This window comes from Lepisma saccharinum, chromosome 27, assembly GCF_977018435.1.
Source record: "Lepisma saccharinum chromosome 27, izLepSacc3.1, whole genome shotgun sequence".
Lineage (NCBI taxonomy): Eukaryota > Metazoa > Arthropoda > Insecta > Zygentoma > Lepismatidae > Lepisma > Lepisma saccharinum.
In genome coordinates this window covers 28,569,286-28,594,399 of record NC_139255.1, presented here as the reverse complement: position 1 = coordinate 28,594,399, position 25,114 = coordinate 28,569,286, and the positions used below count along the sequence as shown (strand labels likewise).

General features: G+C 37.7%; 1 protein-coding gene across 2 annotated transcripts in view; it reads right to left on the bottom strand.

The window, feature by feature from the left end:
- The window catches only part of LOC145980403 (centrosomal protein of 104 kDa), a 274,922-nt gene that overhangs the window by 5,570 nt on the left and 244,238 nt on the right, over nt 1–25,114 (bottom strand). For both annotated transcript variants that reach the window (XM_083113475.1, XM_083113476.1), the window contains 6 exons: nt 18,982–19,113; nt 12,791–13,004; nt 11,464–11,639; nt 10,532–10,677; nt 9,054–9,155; nt 6,286–6,423 (listed from right to left, as the gene is read on the bottom strand). In XM_083113475.1, the coding sequence (XP_082969601.1) occupies nt 6,286–6,423; nt 9,054–9,155; nt 10,532–10,677; nt 11,464–11,639; nt 12,791–13,004; nt 18,982–19,113 (908 nt within the window). The remainder of the gene's footprint in view (nt 1–6,285; nt 6,424–9,053; nt 9,156–10,531; nt 10,678–11,463; nt 11,640–12,790; nt 13,005–18,981; nt 19,114–25,114) is intronic.

Here is a 25,114-nt window from a genome sequence, read left to right as displayed (position 1 = left end):
GCCAGGCTAAGCCTCCGTGATGCTCATCTTGTGTTGTCTCTATGTGTTTGTACCTTTGTGATATAAAAAATCAATCAATCGAGCTCTTAAAAATTGCTGTTGATGATTTCATTTTTATTACAATTTATTTTCACAGAACCGTTTATGTTTTAGAAATAACTTGAAATCACGCAATGCCATATCTGGCAATAAGTGGAGCTATCTGAAACCTGGCCATGTTAAAGTGTGACAGGCTTGACGTTTACAAATATTAGTGAGGATGTCTACTTTGGTGAGCTATTATGCAAACAATATCAGAAATAGTGAACCTATATTTGTCATATGTTCTTGTGAAGAATGACATTTGTCAACAGCAGTATTTTGATAAACCATGCAGGTGTTGTTTCAATACTTATTAATTGACCCATATGTTTACAAATTTGCAGTAATTACTTTGCTTTTAAGATAACAATTAGTAACACACTGACATGCAATTACAATGTGATAACCTACAGCACATCTCCAAGCAATATTTACATTTATTAGCCATTTACATATAATTTTATTATAAAGCCAAATATGGTTGTGCAATTTATGTGATAATTATTCATAATTTGTCTTGGAAGCTATAAAATATTGATTGCTATCGCATGTGATTGACATTTAAGCATTCATTTTGTTATATAATTAAACTTGTACCTGAGTTAAGAAAAATTTGAATACTTTTTCCTGCACCTGTAGGCTTCTTCAAGAGTAATATGAAAAAGAAAATGCTTACTAAAATTGAGCAGTTGTTTAAAAAAAGGCAAGTATAAAAACTCAGACAAAAGAACAAAGCCAATATTAAAAATATTTCTGAGCTCAGGAACATACTGCTAAATATCGCTACCTCTATACATGATTTGTCTGTTTTCCCCCTATTTCTTGCGGATCAATTTACTCCTTGCATTTCTTTCTCTGTACAATTGCAGAAGAACTGGTGTATCAAATCTGGTGTTTTTCTTTTTGAAAATGTCATGGTTTGTGATTTGATATGTCTTAAAATGAAATTAGAACTTTTGTTCTAAGTTAGTCCTCCATCTTGTCCCTTAGGAACAAGACGAAGGGCTGAGTACACTGGCAGTGTCATTCTTTAATGAATGACTACAAAAGCTCATGTCATGGTAGGATAAGTGCCTGAATTTGGCTGGTGTAATGAAGTAATGTTATAATGGTTGCATTTCCAGCTGGCGGCTACGAAACAGCGAATCAGCGATCAATTTAATTTTCTTCGACAGACATTGGACATCTTCAAGGCACCGAACACTGTTAGTGAGATGAAACAAATGAGCGTCGGATACACTGCGTGTTGCCAAACGTACTGTAAAGTGAGAGAGTTCTCTGACAATGATATTGTCAGCACTTAATAGCACAACTGCACACGTGGTCTTGCACAATGAAGTTTCCAGAACGACCATCCACAGATTGTTATGCAACTGGCAAAAACAGCTTCATCAGTTACTTTGCAACTGAGTTTGTTGACACACATCGAGTCACACCCCTGAAGAGGTTTGAGGGACAGAAAGCCAGGAATATCCATGAATGTCAGCCACCAGCTGGAAATGCAACCAGTATAGTATGTAGGAAACTTTTGTATATGATACATTTTTCTTTCTTTTTTATCAGCCAATTCGAAGTTGATTCATGAATGGCCCACACATTAACTAAAGAGAACATTCATATCAGTTCACATTAATGTACACCTTAGGTACAAACTACTTGCTCGAACTTTACAAATACAACACTGAACCATATTACTTTGCAAGAACACTACTGTATCACAACAATACAAATTTTTACAAGAACAACAAAATCCACTAACTACCATGCGTTGTCACAACGAAGTATAGGGATAAACTATGGTGTTGTGATCCAGTACACATTTCGTAATCCTCACCTTACTTTTACTTTGCTGAACAAGAGATTGTCCAATCTTTTAAGTTATCAGTGCAAGTAACAATAGTCAGGAGTGGGGATGGGGATCACTGAAAGTTCTTGTATGACCAATCCCTGTAGTCAGCAGCTAGTGGAGAGATGACAGTGTTTTATAACAAAATGTGTGTTTCACCAATGTATTGTTTCAATGTTTGTTAATGTTTTTCTCTTCATCTTTGTTTTTCAACACAAATTTCCATTTTAATATTTTTCCCTGGCCATTTTGTTCATTAAACTTCAGTTTGAATTCTTGTTTTCAAAATTAATTTGTGGAAACTGCAGATCAACATTTCTATGAGTAAATTTTGTGCAACTTCTGTCCTTTGATTTTAGGGAATTCAATTGTGAGATGCATGAACAGAAGTTGTCTGCTTCTTTGGTGTTTTCATTTTAATTCTTGAACTTCACATTGCAAAATGCCAGGTGAATTAACATGGTGATTGATAATTTGCCTACCATTATCCTTGCCATTGGTTGATATAGTGTGATGTATTTAGGGTTTCATTTCCAAGTTACCCTATCCATAAAAGATGGTTGTGCAGTGTGCAATTATCCCCGTAATCTCATCGTAGTTGTACCTGGCATTCTGAATATAAGTGCAGTGAATTATTATTAAATAAGAATTTCAATTTCTTAGTTTTAGGACCTGATTTATAGTAAACAAATAATAAATATAAGTAATGTATAATAATTATTCTTAGAGTTAGAATATATATATAGTGGATGACTAGAACCCCCAATTTTGCCACTGGAATAAATAATACTTATCACCTTTACACACACTTAGAAAAATAGGAATGAAAATTAAGTTGGACCAAATATTGCTATTTAAAGGAAAGATACTGGGTACTGCACTATGTTATGAAAGCACATTCTTAAAGTTACTAAATCTATTTTATATATAGAGCTAAGACTAGGCTCTCACTACTAGATTTTATTGCAAAAATAACATCTAATGCCCTTGTAAAAAATATAGCCACATTTGTTATAAATTAACATTTTGTTCTTGCAATGTTAACTTTCAAGCTCCAGTTTTAGGGACTGTTAAGGAAAAAGAAAATTTATTCATACAAACATATACACCATGGGTTACAGTTTTGGGCAAATATATATTTGCACTAACTTATGTAACTTATTTTCAAAATCTACTTACTTTGCCTTGCTCTTGATCTTAGAAAATTAGATCAAACTATTTCAAATATCTTTCACTTCATAGTATTATTTTAGTACAACTTGAATGAAAGGATTCCAACTATAGAACCCTCTTAGCATGTTGTACTTCTTTAGATGAAAGCTGAAAATTGACCCTTACAGAACAGTCCATATCAACTACTGTGATATCAGGAACTAGAATAGGCAGAAAATTGAAACTTTGTGAGTATTTTATTATTTTTTTTACACTATTTTTTTCATTTCTAGATCAATGCTGTGTGGAATTTCCACACGTAGCTCTAATGCTTCTCTGATAATGGTAATTGTATTTTTTATGTGTTCAGTACATTGTTTATGGCCATGTACGATTTAAGTGTTATTTCCTGCCTTGCATTTCTTACCAGCAAGATTTTTTTCATTACGGGTCTTGATTTTTCACTTTCTGAACTCCCTTGCTTGTAGCTGTAAATTCAAGTTGTAATTATACTTCCTGTTTATGTGTGGCAGTTTTCGAAATTTCAAGTGTTTGAATGACAAGATTTTCTTTTGGTTCAACAATGTTGGCCCCCAATAGGGTGGAACTATACTTGTAAATAAAGAGACAAAGGGGAGGTTTTGATGTTCATCTGGTATCATAGTGTATCCTCCCTGAAACCTTTTGACAAGTTATATTATACATTAACATGATAAGATTACATACCCACTATCTTTAGGGACAAGCAGAGATAATAATCTAGAACCCAGCAGATACAATTCAAGTTGTGGATGCTGAGGAGAGCTAATCTGCAGGAATCACTGATCCAGCAGATATAATCTGAAGTTGGTTAGATGAGGAGCAGAGCTAATCTGCAGGAATTGGTAATCCAGCATAGATAATCTGCAGGTGGTTAGATGAGGAGCAGAGCTAATCTGCAGGAATCACCAATCCAGCAGAGATAATCTGCAGGAATCACAGATCCAGAAGAAATAATCTGCAGGAATCACAGATCCAGAAGAAATAATCTGCAGGAATCACAGATCCAGAAGAAATAATCTGCAGGAATCACAGATCCAGCAGAGATAATCTGCAGGAATCACTGATCCAGCAGAGATAATCTGCAGATGGTTAGTTGGAAAGCGGAGTTAATCTGGAAGCATCACTGATCAAGTTGAGTTAATCTTCAGGTTTTTTGACGAGCAGAGCTAATCTGCAGGAATCAGTGATTCAGCAGAGATAGTTTGCAAGTGGTTAGATGAAGAGCAGAGCTACTCTGCAGGAATCAGTAATTCAATAGAGATAATCTGTAAGTGGTTCGAAGAAGAGCAGAACTAACATATTGTGCAATTAAGCATGAGATGGAACATCCATTTTGGCTACTTCTTTATGTTGAATGTAGGGAACAGGATGTCCAATGTTAATAGAGCACTCTTGAGATAGATATAGTGTGTAGTGTATGTTTTCTGCCAAATTGTTTCAGATATTGTATGTACATATGTATTGCTTAATTCCTGAAGCATGGAATTGAAATATAGAAAAGAGAGAGAACATGTTAGTTTGTATTTTTTATGATAGACATGAAGACAAGGATACGATAAATACAGTGTATTCAGCCTAAAAGTATACTGCCAATTAAATTGTAATTATTAGTTTCAAGTGGTGGTAATTTGTACCATGTTGTTAATGGGAAGTGTCACCAAGTGGCAGGAGTTATTTTTGGTGATGTGTGAACTGGTTTCAACCGATTATTGCTGCTACAATATTTAAGTGTGCAGTGACTGTCATAAACAAGTGTCACATTAATTTCTTAGTCACAATTATGATGCTTTTATAGAAAGAACACTTTTTTTTTTAGGAAAATTTTTTCATGACTGTCTTGTGTGACACTTCTGGGTCATAGTAACCCATTGACTATTCCTTATAACATGATTACAACACATATTTGCTTATCGAAACCCATCTACACCCCCCTCCCAAAAAAGTAGGGCAAGTGTGCTGTGTGTCTAGGTGCAGGTGAATTGGATAGCTGTTCTTTTGAAGGCACTCTAGATGCAAATTCCTAACAACAATAACTCGTCAATTTTTTTTTATCCCTAGTTGAAGAGAAATAATGTAAAGGCTAGGTATTTTTTCCATTTTGATTCTGAATAACAGAAATACAAATACAAAATACAAATAGATTGATTTAGTTTATTTTACTTCGCGTTTTGTGCCTCTTGGTTAATTTGCAAAGATGGGGATGAGTGATGAAATGATGAAATTGATGAATGGACATTCACAAACAACCAAGCCCGAGCGGGATTCGAACCCGGGACCCTTGGCGTCGCAGTGTGATGTGCTAATCACTCGGCCACAGAGTCTGGCAAAATACTAATAGATTGTGGCCTTCTAGGTCTCCAGACCTAATAAGTCCAGACTTCTTCTTGTGGAGTTATCTTAATAACACACTACAAAACTAACTCCCACAACATTCACCACTGCAGGCCAGAATATAACTGGTCAAATCCCTCACAATATTGCCAGAAATATGATGAGATGTAACCGAATATGTGCAGAACGGATTGAAGATCACTTCAGCACTTTCTGTACTTTATAACATGCAGTATTTACATCCCAGTATATTTTTATACTGAACACACTGAGAGCCATAGACAAACAGGTGATTTTCTTCTAAACATCATGGAGATTGGTTAACTTGCAATCTTGCCACTGAAGTTGAATTGAGTCCTGGCCTGTGCATGGGTATTCTTTGTGCACCTCTTCAATAATTTCATCTATTTATCAACCATCCTCATTGTTGTGATTAGCCAAAAGTGGCAGAAGAGCGATGCTAAAAAGAGAAATTTAAAAAATGCATGAACTATTAAGAAATCAAAAACACTAGTAAATTATCAGGACCAATACTGAGAAAAATGAATTTTAGTATGTATATGAATGTTTTGATAATATATGAAGCCTTATTTTGACACTTTCTATGTTCTATCATCTTACAACTAACTCCGAAAAATGTGTATGGTTTTTGGTTATCCCAAATCCTACAACAATGCATAAAACTAATTATTGTTTAATGTGTGTATAAATAGAGGGAATAATTATTATATTAATCCAAACTCATTTGCAGTTAATGCATTATATCTGAACATTTACACTATAACCTTAAAAAATAATACTCAAAAAATAAAGCTGGATAAAAGAACACTCACTGCTTTTTAGGTGTTTCTTCCGTGGGTGACTGGCGCATGGTCGAGGACCCATCAAATGCTTCCTCCAACCTTCTTCCCAGGGTGGTACATTCTGATGACACAGGGGGCAGTGGTTGGCAGTTGATGAAGTCTCGGCAGCTAAAAGATAAAGATAAATTTGGAAATAAAGAATATTTTTGTGAGTTACGAGAAATTTTTTCCGTCTGCCGAGCCGGAATATCATCCAACCAGTTATGGGGTGATGTGTGGTCAGCACGATGAACCCCCACTTTTTCTTGTAGGTTTCCATGGCCATGTTATGCTATTCATTCATAGCTCCCTAATGTCCTCAGGATGGTGAGTGGCCACCAGTCCCATACACAGGGACCCGATGGCACAGTGGTAGTTTCGTCCCCTTGTAATCAAGGGGTCCTGGGTTCAATACCCAGTGGAAGCACATAGTGGTTCGGATCCCACTTTAAACTGTAGGTTTAGTCCTGATTAGCCTTTCTGTGCATAAAGTGGACTTAACAAATAAATCAATCAATCAACCATACAGAGGGCAAAATCTCAGGGGAAAAATTGTTATGTTTTCCCCAGGAGACTCGAACCTGTGCGCATCCCATAACTGGAGCCCAAAGCACAATGCATTAGACCACTTGGTCATGATGGAGGACTCTTATCTAACATATAAACTCTATATATATATGTTGCAAAATTGCATTGTTTCTGAAGAACATTTCCCTGCTTGTTTCATATCAACAGTCGAACGGAGACAGCTCAGAAGCATTATGGTTTTTGCGGATTCCCCCAATAAAAATTGAGTGTTATTTCCCCATTCTTCCCAAGGCAGAGAGAGATATGGCAGTTATGTTCACTCAAGCACATGACAGACATTAGTTATAACTTGAAATTAAAATTACCGCCACAAATTGGGGGGAAAAAAAGAACACAGCCATGTTTTATTTATTTCTGTACGGAGTACTTCAATTGGAAAATCTTAGCTTGGGAACTTTTGGTCAAACCTTGGGGTTAACATGGTGACAATGAGACAGCTGTGGAGATTGTATGTAAGACAATGTGTAAAAAATCTTGCTCAAACCTTTAATAATGATGATGGTTAAAATAACCTGATAGATAGATAGTAATTCTAGGTAGAAGGGCAAGTCCCTTCTCACCCAATTGCTTGAAATTACTTTTCAGTTCTACATTCACATCTAAACTACACTTCAGAAAATCTCACTGAAGATTAAGTATCCTGGGTAAATTCTTTGAGGAGATAATAAATATATTTTTTAAAAAATAAAATTGTCAAGTTGACCAGTTCCGTAATTCAAGTTTGAAGTAATAGTGGAAAAAACTTTATTTTTTCACTCCATAAATCATTTGATTGTGTTAGTAATTATACACTGCCTTCCAAAACTTAAGCACGCAATGCAAATTTTCGAAAGCGTATTTGAATTTGAGTGGCTGAAAATTGCTGCGGATGTAGATGTCAGTTTTTATGTGTAGAAGACAAATAACAGATAGTGAGCGCTGGAATGCTGTCGGACAGTCAATCAAAGATGTCGCTATTTTTTATGGCGTTGATCATTCGGTAATTTCTCGATTATGGAAACAATTCCAAACAAGTCAAACAGTTATCTGGAGACCTGTGCCCAGTCGTCCAAGGGTTACCGCCCCCTCTGATGATCGGTATATTGCTATAGTAGCCAAGCGGAATCGACGAACGACCTCCACAACTGTTACATCCATGGTTGCAGCGTCACTTGATAAGACAATATCTACCAGTACTACGCGCCGAAGGCTCCACATGAAGGGATTATACGCCCGAGTACCACGTGTTTGTGTTGCACTAACCATCCAAGCCAGAGGGGCAAGATTAAAGTGGTGTCGCCAACATGTCGATTGGACTGTCTCAGATTGGTACAACGTCCTGTTCACGGACGAGTCCAGATTTGCCCTGGAATCAGATGATAAGCATGTAAGGGTCTGGAGAGAACAAGACACACGCAATTAGGCCAAGAACATCATCGAACATCACGCATTCAGAGGTGGCAGCATCATGGTGTGGGCTTGAATTTCAATGGGATATCGCACCGAGCTGCACATCTTGAAAGGCGGTTCTGTGACGGCTGCGCAGTATAGGGATGAAGTCCTAGACCCCATTGTTAGAGACTACGCTGCATCAGTTGGTCCTGATTTTCTCCTTATGGACAATAATGCCCATCCCCATCGAGCCAACTTTGTTGACGAGTGCCTGGAAAGTGAGGGCATTTCTCGTATGGAGTGGCCGGCATATTCCCTTGACCTTAATCTCATTGAAAACCTTTGGGATGCCCTCGGGCATGCTGTCTCTGCACGTTTACCTCATCCAGCCAGTCTCAGAGAGTCGGAAACTGCCCTAATGGAGGAATGGCCATTGCTCGCATCTGCTATGGAGGATCACCTCGTTGAAAGCATGGAAAATCGCTGTAAAATTCGTGTGAAGGTCCGGGGTGGTCATATACCATATTAATGTAAGTTTTGTTTGGTTTGTTTTAACATCATTATGTTAATGACCCAAATGTGACATCATCATATAACTTACGAAAAGTAAATGTTTTTTTTTTATCTTTGTACACAATTCTTGTTTTCTTTAATGCATATACACATTTGCTACCTTCATGTGCAATTTTGTGTTAATCAAAGCTTTACTTTTTCATTTTTCTTGATTTTACCATCGCGTGCTTAACTTTTGGAAGCGTGTTTAGCTTAAGTAATACTATATTTGTAAAATATATACTTACGAACACATGCAAGTGATTTTAAATGATCATTGTAGGAGTCCAGTGACACAGCTTCCATACATTTTGAGCATTTGGTGTATTGGGACCTAGCATCACATTCAGCTGCAGAGAAATATAATTTATTACTTAAAATTTTGGTTAATGTGTTACATTATGATATTGCTTTTCTTCAATTTTCATGCTGTTTTCCATATCCATTAAGATATCTTAAGTAGTTCAAGCATAGTTTAAAAAATATACAGTCACAAGCAAAAATATTATTGTTATGTTGATTCATTTTGTGTTAATATTGTATGTGTTTTCAAATAATGAAATTGAATTGATATTGGTGCAAAGAAAAAGCATGAAATATAACCAAGGATATTCAATGTGACATAAATGCAATATTGATCACAGTGTATGTAGTAAACACTGCATATGTACATTAGGTCTGACCCTTGATATGCCCAATGTAAGATCCCTTTTACATAGTTATAACGAGGAGAATTAAATGATGCAGATCTACTAAAGTGTCATCTGTGTTTTTCTTAATTGAAATATATATTGTTTTTAATAAAATAATGTTACTGGTATTTTCTGCATTGCATTCCTATTGGGCAAGTCTAATCAATATATGTACGTGGTTGAAAGAAACATATTTTGTACATAAATATTAGAAATACTGATACCAATTTATAATCTTCTGCCACTATATTTGTAATTCTGCCCTTAAAGCAGTGGGGCTAGTGTCATATCTTAAGTACCAATCACCATGGTGGAGTGGTTAGCACAGCCTGGGCATGGATGTTCTCTATGAGTGTTACTTTATCAATTTCATCATATCACTTATCCTCATTGCTGCGATTAGCCAAAAGTAGCAAAAAAGTTATGCTAAATAACACAAATCAATTTAAATATTAAGCTGGTGGGAAAAACTGTAGTTTGCATATTTCCGAGGACACAGATATCTTGGCGCTAGTATAACTCAGGACTGCCTAATGGCATTGCAGTAATACTAACACCCTTGCAATCTAAGGGTGCTGGGTTCAATCTTGGGTGCAGGCACATTGCACGGTGGTTCAGATCCCCACTTTATACTAACTAACTAACTCTCTAGCCTTCTTAAACCCGAAGGTTCATGGCTGCAGCAACACAGGCCTTCCATCTTTTCCTATCTTGAGCAAATTCTATATACTCTTTTCCATCCCTACCGATTTCCCTTAGGTCCATCTCAACGTTGTCCCTCCATCTTCGTCTTGGCCTTCCTACAGGTCTCTTACCATCAGGTTTCCCAACAAGAATCCTGTAAACTTGTCTTTCCTCTCCCATTCGTGCCACATGGCCTGCCCACCTAAGTCTTCTTGATTTAATTATACTGTAGGACTAATTCCAACTAGCCTATTGGGCCATAATGTGTACTTATAACTATCGACCAATTTATAACTATAGTTTTAGAATGTCATGAAGAATTCAATGAATCCAAACACTAATATCCTTACCAAGTAAATGGTGGGTCAAACTGGCGACTTCAACAACCTGTTTGCAGTGAGTACAACGAGTTAGCATTGGACAAGATTTCCAGTAATGAACGTTAAGTCCTTCTTCAGTAAATGAACTATCCTTTGTGAGACAGAAGATGCACATTCTGTTTGGAGTAGAGAGAAAATCAACTTCAGTTATTTCAGATCGGCAATATTGAAAAGCAGAGATACAAGGATAACATGTTTGGAGTGTTGAAATGTGAACAAATTATCAAGGAAGCCACAAAATATATGTTCTATTTAAAATGAAAGACAAAAATTTAACGAAAAAGAAAAAAAAATACCATGGAGACTTTGGTAAGTATGTGCGGGAGAAGAATGAAAGGTTTATAGCATTCTTAGTGGTTAAGGCTTGACTGGACCTTTGGCAGCCTTAAGGGTGAATTTTTTAAAACTTTCCTCTTCATTCAAAAAACCTCTTTGATATTCCAAAATATGAAAAATTTCATACCCTTAGAATTCCTTCTAGACATTGACGTGATTTTTCATGTGCTTTACTTGCACTGTTATCTAGATATTATCAGTAGTTTAATAGACTTACGTGATTGTAAAACTTTTGAGAATGTCTAGATAACAGCGAAAGCAAACTACACGAAAATTCACGTCAATGCTCTAGAAGGAATTCTAAGCATATGTAATTTTTCATATTGGTGAATATCACAGCGGATTTTCGAATAAAGAGGAAAAATTTTGAAAATTCACCCTTATGGCTGCCAAAGATCCAGTCAAGCCTTAAGAAGGTTAAGACAAAGGTGTAACAACAATGTTGAAATGAACCCAAAGGAAATTAACAAAAATGTTCAAGATTGGATTGTTCTTATCCAGGACAACTACAGAGACTTAAGTCAATCTTGTTTCTTTCTCTAACACAAAAAAGCAGAATAACGTACTTATCCTCCAATCCATCTTGATTAGAGTTATCCCCTTGGTCACTTGGAGACGTGAGCACGCTGGTGGACGTTGAACTGCTTGTGGTATGAGCAGGTGATGGGGTTCCTCCTCCAGATTTACAGCTCCCGTGCTTCCTGTTGGCCAGTTTGTTTTTCTCGAGAATTTCCTTTTTCCTCTGCAAAAGAAAATCCGATATAACACAAACTAACTTAAACTCATGGTTCTACACTACTTTGAGGAATGGGGCCTATCAAGCCAGATAGACTGCATCATCATTATGATTCTGAAATAGGGCTTGAAGTAGGAGGGAAGGAAGCAAGGAAAATTTTCATAAAGTATCCCCCTTCCCTATTTATTAAACCTCACAAGCATCCATCAACTTACCCCAAGGATCAAGCAAACATTCGCATATCAACATAAAAAATATAATGATTTACTTTTTTTTATCAACATAAGAATTTTTTGAAAAAAGTAGTTTCAGATAACTTTATTTATCATAAAAAGAATTTCATTACTATATGATATCACTGAAATGATATGATTGTTCCAAATATGTGCTTATTTAGTACTTTTTACACAAAAAATGTTTCTGAATTTGAAATATGTGTTTATTTTTAAACTTAAGGCAAGCAACCTTACCACACTAACTGAATGGAAGTGTTGAGCTACATTCTGACTTGGGTGCCGTGGAAAATTCTTGAAATTCGCCATGAAACGAAAAAGTTTGGAAACCCCTGTGTATAGTAAAGACCAAAATATTGATTGATTGTTTGATTGTTTTGCTTTATTTTGCTTCGCTTGTTGTACCACTTTTGGCTAATTTGCGAAGATGGTGATGAATGATGACATGATGAAATTGATGAATGGACACTCACAAACATCCATGCCCAGGCCAGGATTCGAACCCAGGATCCCTGGTGTCGTAGCACAATGTGCTAACCACTCTGCCACGGGGGTCAGCTAAAGACCAAAAGGACAATATTAATAAAGATGGAATTGGAGAAAGAACCAATGCAGAAACTATGTAGAAACTGTACATTGTGACAAAATGACATGTTGATGAAACACAGGTTTTGAAATTAACAATGAAGTTAATATAATATATCAGAAAATTACTGTACATAATTCTTCAACCCAAATATATGTATTTTACTAAATTTTGTAGTAAAATCCTGAAGTCAGTCTTATTTATAAGCAACTTAATTTGAATGTTTGAGTTTGCACACAGATGTGTAATTTTAGAAAATCACATTTGAAATTGTGATAGAAATTTATTACATTAAATTATTTAAGTAAACATGGAGTTCATAAAATTATTTTACTTACTTTTATATCAAGCCTGTCGAACTCTTGGAACAAATGCCTGTAGAGTAGATTTCTCCTAGTTATGTCATCATCAGGGGGTAACTGTTTCCGTACAAGTCTTGGGTTCACCTTGTAAACCTCTACAAGGATCCTTTCAGAAACTTTGCGTACTGGCTCGGAAGGATGATGCAATCCAGAGGAACCGAATTCACCCAAAACACGGCATGTCATACCACTGAAACAATTGAACATCAGTTATTTCTTGTCTTGCTTATGGCAACAAATGTTAATATATTATAGCAGTACTGCATTAATGGGAGACCCAGGATTGATTCCCGGTGTGGGTGATCTATGGTTGGCATAAAGCAGCAGCTCTGGGTCTCACCCAGCCTCAAATCATGGGTACCTGGAGGTTAAAGGCAGCTGGAGCATGATGCTGATCACATCACCTCCAAAATGACCCTAAAATGAATTTTATCTTACCTGCTATATACAGTAGTTAGTTTTTATAACTAACGGAGTGATTCAGGAGTAATACTTGATAGCCAACACTCCATTTGAAATGCTATGTACAGTAGGTAAAGCCGGGGTGGTCTAGTCAGTAGGGTGTGTGACTGCCATGCGGGAGACCTAGGTTCGATTTCCAGTGTGGGTGATTTAAGGTTGGAATTTTTCCAGTTTTGATTGATTTTTTGATTGAGGATTAATTGCAACGATCATAAAAAAATACAAATATCCATGCCTTACCAAGAAGTTAAATACATTAAGGCGAGGAGGGACAATTTCCCCTAGGTCTTTCTCGCTGGGACAGCTGTCGATCACTGTTGCCAACTTCGCTCTTTTGGAGCCAGATCTGGCTCTTTCGTGCACTCGTTACTGTGAACTGTGGCACCCGCCCTCTACCCCACCATGTTGCCACCACTGGCTCCGGCCCATAAGGACCAACTAACCTTTGCCATGAGTGTACATTTTGCACGTGACGTGATATTCATATATAGGCTGCATCACCCACATCCCTCTTTGTTCCCCAGGTTTTTTATATATAGAGCTGTGGCTTAAGGTGAAGATGTCAATATTATTATCCGGGAATCCTTTATTTTCGATTTCATAATGAACATCATAAAATTATTGAGATGGGTAATGCCGCCAAATCTAGGCGGTGAAAACTAAGAATACATTTCCATCACTTTAAAGATAATGGTAATAGCAGTGCCCCCACCCCTCTGACACCTAAATTACCCTAGGAGACACTTTATGCATCCTTCATTAATCTAGATCCTTGAAAGTCATCTTTAGCTCTTTGTGAAATGTAGCTCTTTTTTGCACATCAGGTTTGGCAACACTGCCATGATGGCTGTAGGAGGCAACAAGAAATACATTACGCTTATAGGAGAATAATTTTATTTGTTTTCTTGGAGATATCAAACTTCCAATGGTGGAAAAAAATATATTATCGGGTAAAGGATCCATTGAAGATGATATTTGCACTAGAAATAGTCAAAACTCCCATTTGTTTAGCCGTAACTTCAATTTGAAGTTGTCTCTCCAAAGGAATCCATGGGATTCTGTAATTTCATCACATTTTTCAAACATGTGCTTAATAATCAACTTTAAAAACAGCTTCTACTTGCAACATGGGGAGAAATTCATACTCTCAAATTATGCGTGGATTTTCTTTAGTAGCAGTGCCAATTCCAAAGATATTTAAATAAATGCATGCCTGGTGCGAAATTGTCCCTCCTCACTTCAATATGTAAAAATAAATAAAGTCCATGACATGACATTGGCTCTACATGATCCACAATAGTAAACAAAGTTCATTCAGTTGCCAGTAATTGGTAGCAACATATGGATCCATCTGGGTAACCCGTAAGTGGATTTACTTTGAACGGTGTTTTCCTTGGCTCCATACTTATGTGGGTTATGAAGTTTTACTCCCAAGCTGCTCAATTATTAGTTTTCTTCTGGATTTTAAGTAATTGATTTTTTTTTTGATTGAGGATTAATTGCAATTATAGGAATTGGCATTGAAAATTACAAATATCCATGCCTTACCAAGAAATTAAATGCATTAATGTAAAAATAAATAAAGTGCATGACATGACAGCCCTTCAGCTTTTTAATTGAGTGACTCTTGTTCAGTTCATCGAGTCTCATCGCCACTGTTTTCTGGTTTTTGAGACAGTAGCCTACAAATTCTTCTTTTCAAGTAGCTCCCCATGCTAGGTCAACACTAAAACTTGGGAGCTCCCACCTGGGATGGCTCGTACTAAAGGCAAGAGTTCTAACCACATAACTATGCAGAAATCTCTAGAAAAAAAAAATAATTATATACGAGGGCTGGGGCATAAGTCATGGCAACTATATTTTTCCTCAAGAATGCAGGACTGGCACAAAAATTCAAAATATACAATTGGAAGAGGACACCTTTTTGAATTGAACAATTCATGAAAAAGGCAGGTCATGTGTTCCAGGGGTTGTTAGGGAAGTGCCAAAAAAAATCATTAAAGAAGTATTGTTCCACTGACTTTGGGAAATTTTTCCAATTCAGGCCCGAAAAAACTCCAAGTGTTTGAACAACAATTGAAAGTGCTTAACTGTATAATGAGTGGACCATAGGAGTATAATGCCAGGCTGGAGTACCACCTGCCAGGAGAGGGAACCAATACCTGAGGACCTGAATCCAATGTATGGCTACCAACATGTGCCTTCCAAGGGAATGACTGCTACTGGCCAGTCAACAGGACTGACAGTCCTGCTGCTTGGATCCAGCAAGTTTCAACATGTAGACCTCAAAATACTCATCAGGCCAAGTAGCCTGCTCTTATGTCAGCCTCCGCAGTGAAATGGTTAGCACATCGCACCACAACATTAAGGGTCCCAGGTTCGAATCCCAGCCTGGAGATGAGTGTTCTTTGTGAGTGTCCTTTCATCAATTTCATGACATCATCACTCATTCCCATCTTCGCGATTAGCTAAAAGTGGCAGTAAAGCGAAGTAAAATAAACCAAATATATCAAAAGCCTGCTTTTATTTAGATTTCTTACACTGTGCAGACCAGGCCTGTAGCCAGGCAGGGGCCTGGGGTGGCTCAGCCCCCCCCCCCCCCCCCCCCGGCTTCATCCTTAGCACCCAGTCATTAGGTAAAATTATTGTATAATTTGTTTGTAGTGACAAGAGAAAATGAAAATGTAGACAGTGGATATTATGTGCTCATAACTTGATGAAAGGACAAATTCACAAAAACAAGATCAGCTATCACATTCCTTCATCTTGTTTCTGAACTGAAGTCTAAGTAGCGGAAAGTACAGGGTGTCTACAAATGATTGATAACGGTTTTATGATGTTACTGTACATGTATTATTGAACGTATCACGAAGTAACTTTGCAGTTTTGTAGAGAAACTCACAAGTTTTGTGACACGTTAAAAGTTATGGGAGTTTTCTGTTCGCTGTGGTGCCGTTGAGCATATTCGTGACTTTCCAGAACTCAATGCTTTTTGTGCAATCTCAAAATTTAGAGTTTACAGCCCCTTCTTCTTCAGCGAACAACCATTACCGAATACGGGTATCTTGACATGTTAGAAAATTTGCTCATGTCACAGTTGTAGACAGGCATAGAGAACTTTATCCACCAGTTGGATGGTGCTCCGCCCCAGTTATATTACGATGTCCACAAAATCTTAACCACCAGAGTATCAAATCGATGAGTCAGTCGTTGTGGAAATGATGATCAACAACTGCTGTCATTGCCTCACGGTTACTTTTTTGTGTGTGTGGTTATGTGAAGGATCTAGTGTTTGTGCCTCCATTACCAAGTGATCTGGCAGAACTGCAGGCTCGTACCAACAGTGCTTTTGATCGAATTGATAGGTGCATGCTTCATCACCTTCGGGAAGAACTTGATTATAAAGTTTATGTCTGCAGAATCACGAAGAGGGGCCATATCGAACACTGACAAAACTTGTTGAGTTTCTCTGCGAAACTGTAAAGATACTTCACAATATGTTCAATAATACACGTACAGTAACATCGTGAAACTGCTTCAATCATTTGTAGACACCCTGAATTTAGTAGGTTGTATAGAGTTTAGAAAGTTCTTGCATAGCAGGGTCGTAGCCAGGCTGAGCTCCCCCTCGACAGTAGGTAAAATATTTTGTATAATTTGTTTGCAGTGAAGAGTGAAAATGTAGACAGCAGACATTATTTTGCTCACAGCTTGGCGAAGGATAATTTCACAGAACATAAACTTCATCTTGTTTATGAGCTGAAGTCGAAGTAGCGGCAAGTATTTAGAAGATTCTCTAGACTATAGAATGACCTTTCACAGAGGAGCTTCTTTATCCTTACCTTTGGTGCCCCTGTTGCGGTCTCCCGTTTAGACAGAAATCTATGACTTTGATCATCCACATTCCTACCATATAAATTTTATATTAACTTATATAAATTTTATATTAACTTAATTACCCCCCCCACACACACAAAATAATTTACTTCATTTAACACTGTTAAACTTTCGAAAAATGTACTTGGTTTACAAAGCCCCCCTGATAACTCGTGAGCCCCCCTGGAGATAAATTCTAGCTACGGGTCTGGTGCAGACCCTCTGCAATTAACAAAATATGTCATATGATACCGAGTACTTTCAGGGCTGTCTCATCTGATTGATTTCAGAAGAGCTTATCTTTTGTCTGCACTGGATATGATCCTCTGTCCTTAAAAGACAGTCTCATTTTATGGGCAATGAATCAGAGGTAGAGCAACTAAAATTATGAGCTTTACAAAAAGTTCTGTATATTGATATTGGGTTAAATTATTCAAATAATAAAGGCAGGCTATTTAACTTGATGTGTCCCTTGATGCTCCTGCTTGAATCCACCTTTTTGAGTCTACAAGTGAAACCTCGTCCATCTCATTGACTAGGCTGCAGATGTTGTTGGATAGTGAACCCTGGGTTGAATCCCATGACTCTTAATAGACCCTGCATGGAATCAGTTCATGGTGCTCATTATTCTATCCTACTATAATCCTGGTGTATTGTTCACCCATTATATAGCAAGTTGCTCTCAAGTACTGACCAATCACTTCAATTTGTTCGGACCTGTTCTTAAGGCTGGTAATGATTTGTTTAATGATGTTATTAAGAAGCCACACACTCTCTCTGTGTTGGGAAGTTGTATATTTTATAAAACCAGAAACTAGCTGGCCCTAGGTTTGAACTCGGAGTGAGGCAAGGATAGCCTATATCATTGTGTTTGTTCCATCATTTAGTTTTCATCAACCTCTCATGATACAAAATTACTGAAATAGAAGAAAAGAATACTGAATTTCACACAGTGGTAAAAGTTTATTAGTTTACGAAAAAACTTGAACACTGGTAAACCAACTTAACTCACATATATTTTTATACATTTAGCTGTAATATATGGGAACTCGTTAATTTATATTATGCAAACTAATACAAGAAGTTTCTAAAACCGAATGTAAGTAAATTATTTAAATAACTTAAAGCTTGGTTTATTTGAATTTGAATTTTTGTTTTAAGTTCTGTCTACACAGATGGGCTAATTGGGACTGAATATGCACTTCTGCAGTTTAAAGTGGGGGTGAAATCACTATGTGCCTCCTCCAAATGTCGAATCTAGGATCCCTTGATTACAAGGCGACAACACTACCATCAGGGAGACCCTAAAGATTGGATTATGTACGCCACTGATCTCCATCGCACCCATCTGACGAACCGAGTACGCGGGGAGGGCGAAGGAAAAGTGGACGGGTGGCTATTGAAAACCACGTGGCCAGTTCCACCGCTGGAAACAGCGTTGGCAGTAGAAAACTGCTTTCTGTGCCGCGCTTGGCAGAGATAGTTTTGCTACATGAAGGGAAATCCAGGGAAATGTCCAAATTGCCTGTTTTTGTTTTACTTGAATGCCTGCATTTATGTTTTATTTATATTATATCTAATTAATCCAGAGGGAGTGTTTAATAAATACAATACAATAAATAAGAATTGTTCCGGTAAACCATGGCAAATTTTCAGAACACGCCACTGCACGTGTCTCTTTGTTTTACGTAACGAAGGCTTAAAAAAATTGAAACAAAACTCCAAACAAGCTGCTGACAACTTCTGCACCAGCGCACGTAAGAATCCGTACTTTAAAAACCCGTAGTGTGCAAGGAAAAAAACCCAGTGAACATAGTCGTGGTCAATACCTCGGTTTTTCTGTGGATATGCCTTGCTTCATTATGAGCTGCTCCACCATTTCAACACGACTCAATGCAAGTCTTGGATGTGTTGTGTTCGTTAAGGGCTTTGTGATGCTGGAAGGTATCACATGAAGGTCTCTGAAAAGGAAATAAAACATTATGAATCTAAGAAATAAACATCACAATTATACTAAGAACATAGCTCATGCACATCATTCCTACGACTCCTGTAGGGATTACTTCGAACAGGTTGAAAATCGTCTTACAGCGACTATATCTTGAAATTTGTACCCCCTAAGATAACACCCCTCATTTAGCTCCAGTGCACACGAACAGAATTTTGACGCAACGAGTTCGATTGCGAACCCCTGCTCGTTCGGCGGCGCAGATCGTATGCGCAGTTGTCCGTGAATGCATGACGTCACCTTCGAAACACTCGGCACGGAAAAGGCTGGTTCCTTATGCAAATATTGAGAAATTTGACAACGAATATCTTCTAAAATATAGTAGCAAGAGAAAAGTTACAACTTTTACTGTTAAGATTCATCCTTTCTAATCAATTTATCACAAAGTTGATTCAAATGTGTAAAATGGTTTTCAAGAAATCGTGTTACGAAGGAACCCCTGTTTTGTTCTCCTCAGGCTTCCAATGTAAGGGAGTTTTAACTTAAGCGCGTTGGATTTCTTTTTGCTCTATGTTTTGAAATAAGATTATTTTGTTCTTGTCAACTGAAATCATGCCTAAATGCTATGGAAAGCTGTGAAAACTATTATCAGAAAACTAACGGAAGAAAACTAAAATATCACAGCTTGATTGATATAAAAAATGCGAGATTGCCCATTTTTGTGAAAAAGGCATTGTGCGAGATCTAAAAGCAGAACTTTATAATATTGTATGTAAATGTAAGGGTGTAATAAACGTGACTGCTTCCCAGGCACGTATCCAGGGGGGGCTTAGGGGGCTCAAGCCCCCCCGAAAGTTTTCGGTTTACACTAGATAAAATGAGATTTTTTGTTTCTTGTGGTGTCAAAGAAAATAATGTGACGTTAATTTAAGGAGAGAAATAATTATCGAGGCAAGACGGAGAATATTCTATAACCCTGTTATTGGTAACAGCTCGTATCCAAGGTGGGAATCAGGGGGCTGAAGCCCCCCTTCAGAAAATTTTCAGTTTATGCTAGATAAAATTAGGGTTTTGGCTTCTTGAATAATATGATGATAATTTGAGAGAGATAATTATCTAGGCAAGACGGAGAATGTTCTATAAGCCTGTTATTGTTAATAACGCGTATCCAAGGTAGGGATCAGGTGGTTCGAGGCCCCCCCCCCGCTCCCCAAGGAAATTTTTCAGTTTACACTGATAAAATTAGGTTTTTGACTTCTTGAATAATGTGACGATAATTTAAGGAGAGGAATAATTATCGAGACAAGACGGAGAATGTTCTACGGACCCTGTTATTGTTTATAGCGCGTATCCAAGGTGGGGATCGTAACTCGTGGACTCCCCCCACCAGGAAAGTTTTCATTTTACACTAGATAAAATTAGGTTTTTGTCTTCTTGAATAATGTGACGATAATTTTAGGAGAGAAATACTTATCAAGGCAAGACGGAGAATGTTCTATAACCCTGCTGTTGATAATATTGCACGTAAACTTTTCTTATGCTTTCGGTGTTGTCGTAGCGAACTTGAACACTATGTAGAAGAGACTTGTCAGCATTTGGAAGCTGCACAACAAAGGTAGCGCCGCAGGTAGGGCGATTCGGATTCATTGTATTTTTTTAATCTCTGGAAAGCGAGAGAGGGAACGTTCTTGAAAAAGAGAAGGAGTCGAACTACTGGCAATATTTACGAATCTTTTTATCTGCGAAACGTTCTAGAATATAATGAGGATATTAATACGCGGCTTCAATTTCCCGGTTGATCTGTACAACAGAATAGGTGGAGACTTCAGAGGTAAGTGTGACAATTCATACAGTCGATTAGTGATCAGTCAGTGTCCATTGGTTGCTTTATAAGATCTAGTGATTCGAAAATGAAATGGACTAAATACCGTAAAGTAACGAAGTCTACCACTAGTTCCAGTTCGGTCCCAAAGCTAAAAACATAGACGACAGCGGAACATCGAGTAGTGCTACGAGTAGTTCGGGTGGAAAGACGAAGAGATCGAAGGCACTACTGGCCTTAAACATACAATTGTGATACCCCTTTAAAAAATGGTGTTCAGCCGCCGCCCCGAAAGGAATTCCTGGATACGTGCCTACTGCTTCCCGTAAAATATCACTGCACTCTCCACGTTCTTCTTCTTCTGTCTTTTCTTTGGCGCCGTCAAAAGCTTCAACACGTTGTTTTTTTTATATATGTCACATATTTGTTTTAATTAGTATTCTGCTCGTTCCGCCACCTGAACGTAGCAGCTAGGGCTCAAAGGGCAGTGCAGTTACACCGGAAGAAGGCTCGGAAATGGCAGGCTTCAGAAGTTAACTCATCCAAATTAAATGTGCTCTCTCTAAATTTAAATCATAGTTTACAAATAATTTGATTAAAAGTTTTAAAAGTATCTGTTTTATTTAATAGTATATTAATTGGTGCATTCTTCTCCAGCATAGCTATAGGCAGTGACCACACTACAGGGGGGGCAGGAACGCCCCCCTATTCTCGTTCGACAATTTCTCTCTCTTTCTCTCTTATCTGCCCCCAGTAAAACGACAAAAAATAAATAAATGAATGAATGCTCTTTTAGCCAAAATATGCATTTTTGTGTCGTATGTAACGGAATAATAAACATGATTGCCCCGGGAAAATATGATTTACCCCTCCATCTTTACTATTGCGCCGTCACTAGCTACAGCACATTTTGATTTCCATTGTTCCCACATATTTATTTTAATTATTTATTGTGAATCATATTCCACTGTGTTACCTCACGTAGCCACCCCCCCCCCCCCAAACACACACGTACGACTTCAGTTGTAAGTTTTAGACTAAGCTTGTCAAATATCCACTTATATCTTTGTATTCTTGAGCCATTTAAAAAAAATCATTTCGCCCCTTCTTCTGGACTATTTCATAGGAATGTTTTCCCACTGGAAACCCCTTTGCAGATCGAGATCCGGGGCTATAGCCTTCCCAAGCCACCGTCCCCTCCAAATACTCTCTTGGCCTCATGAAAGACAAATATATGTATTTCTACGAAATATTAATTTAACTTGGCAGTTTCTCTTTTCGAACAGGAATAAGTTTTAAATTTTATAAGCTTATAAATTTACACTATCAATTTTGAGTAAAGGTTTTGCGTAACCCTAAAAGTACATTTAGAGACTGCAAGGTCAACTCTCGATATTTCAGATATATTAATAATTTTCATCACAACGTCTTGTAATAATTATTTGTTACTTCAATAACCTCCTCGCAAATGTTTCTCGCATATTAAAACAGATGCCATTTTCTGTTTATTTCCTTGTAATGCTGACCTCCGTGGCGAAGTGGTTAACACAACGCTTTACGATGCCAAGGAGCCCCAGGTTCGAATCCCCGCCCGGGCATGGGTCTACTTTCCTTTCTTCAATTTCATCATATCATCACGCATCCTCATCTTTGCTATTAGCCATATGTGGCAGATAAGCGAAGTAAAATAAACTAAGTCTATTAATCAATAATTTTTTTAAACTCTTTAATTCTTCTTTAGCATGCCACGTATTTGTTAAAATTATACTACGATTTGTAAAATGATGAAATTCTAAAGGAGAACACGCAACATTCTTTGTAGCGCATCGGTCAGAAAGTTTCAGGAATATGGATTTTCAAAATACATTTTTTCACATGTACTTTGCCCCCTTTTAAAAGTAGCGCGTTTTCAATTATGTTACTAATCATTAAAAGGATGCCTCAATACCATCTTGGAGGATGACAATTATTATTTTCCCCCTCCTAAAAATAATAATATACTTTCGCTCTCTGAATCTCCCATATAAATGCTAGGGGCCGTCTGCTTCAGCCGAGCTCACTGCTTCTCCGGTGACGTCACGCGTTCGTGCAAGATCGGCAATCTTCGGATGGCTTTACCTAATCTCTATATTCCTTGGACTTCACTGGGTCACCGTTCGTGTGCACCGGAGCTTAAGGTTTTCCCCAGTCACTCCGCACTAATGTTGGGAAGTAACTTTACGGAAGGTTGCAGACGCTTCCCCACTTTCTTATTCCTTTCCTTCCTTCGTTTTACCTCCCCATTGTATTTCAACTAAGGGTACAAATAAGCAACCTTAAATAGTTCAGCCAACGAGCCACAACTGTTTAGTTCTTGTTGAATTAGTTTCATAATTATACAATTACTTCGGATTGTGCATTCGATGGTAGTCCAAGAACTTTTATCACAAATTTCCTATCTAGCGTACGTAATCTGTTCGCATGAGACGTTGACTAGAGCCATCTACCGAAATGTTCTAAACCAACACACTGTTTTTACATAAGCTTAGTGCAAAAATAGTTACCATCAGTGCTTTTTATCTGGCCGTACGCAACGGTACGCCGTACGGGCACCTTTTTATAGGAGAGGATAAAGCTAATAACATTTTATTGTAAGGAAAAAATATGTGTGTAACTACATTATAATAATAGATGCGGCCGCGGTGGCTCAGTCAGTAACGCGTCTGACTACCACGCTAAAGGTCTCGGGTTCGATTCGAGAACTTTTCTAACGTTGGAAGCGGCCCCGGCGCCCAGACAGCGTCGAATGACGAGTACCTGGGGGAAACCCTCGGGGGTAAAGGTGGTCAGGGTCGTGATGTTGATCACGTCACCCCCACTCACCACCGGATCAAGAAAGTGTGGGGCGTTACCCCTATACGCCTTCATGGCGTGGTGCTAAACTTAGGGGAGCACTTTACTTTTTACTACATAGATGCATGGTCATTTACGAACATAGTACAATAATCTTGGTAAATCTTATGATAATAATGATATTTATTTAAGTGATGAGCACGATTTTACAACCACTATGTCAAAATTGGTTATACAAAATTACAGAATTGATGAGCACAGTAATAATAATAAACCAACTTGAAGAGTATCGGAACCTTTCTTTCCATAATTTTTTTTTTAAAAAAATGGTTTACAATAAATTTATAATTTTATACAGAAACTGACCAGTTATCTTTAAAGTCATTGCTCTAATATTACTCGTTCTACGACTAACCCGCCATCTGACGGAGAGTTCAAGCTTAAAGTTTTCATTCCATCGTAATCCATGTACAGAGCATAGTAGTGTTTTCGACGGTCGCAATAAGTAAAATCGCGGAGGTGTAAAGCAACATTGAGCATGTACGTTAGAGTTTCAGTGGGAACGTTAAGTGCGTGTATGTTTTTAATAATGTGTCAGTATTGTGTGTGTGAGAATATTTAGATGTGTTAAAAGGTTCTTGTTCAGCTAAGTTTACCTATAGATGGGAGTTGTCTTATTTTGGCCATTTAAACAACCAGGCACAGGCATATTAGATTTGACAGTTTGGAACAATCCATCCATTACATCACGGTTTGGCACACGTAAACACGTAAGTCGTTGCTGTTGGACTGGTTGTTTATTCGTGTTTGTTGTTCGTGAAAATGTGAAGAAGTTATTAACAGTTATGAGTTTGTAAGGCGGAACTTCATAAAATTGTAAGGTAAGTGCCTATCTTCTACCAATAATATGCAAGTGATCGTGGTGTGTATGCAGTAAGAGTAAGGCTATAGGGGTACCATTTTTTTTTAAGGGTGTGGATGCGAAAAAATGAGTCCGTGTCGCTTGCACCGAGGCTTCTTATCGGTTCATTACCGCCGCGACATAGTATGTCAAGACCTTCCTTGGTGGGTTTTCCCACAATCCGGAGTGTCATTACCGCCGCACATACGTGTGTTTATGACGTTGCCCAGCTGCAGCTGTGTTTATCTTTGATTGAAAATGAAGGTGATTAATAAATGAATGTAAGATGAAAGTATATATGAGGGATGTACAAGGAAAAGGATAACCCTAAATGTCTAGGTGTGTTAATCGTCAAAAATGGAAGAATTGTGCGCATCCCGGAACATACATGTGTGCCAGACCATGCTGGGCTTGAAATTAAGAAGAAACTCACGAATTGCAAGAAGAGAGTTCGTGAAG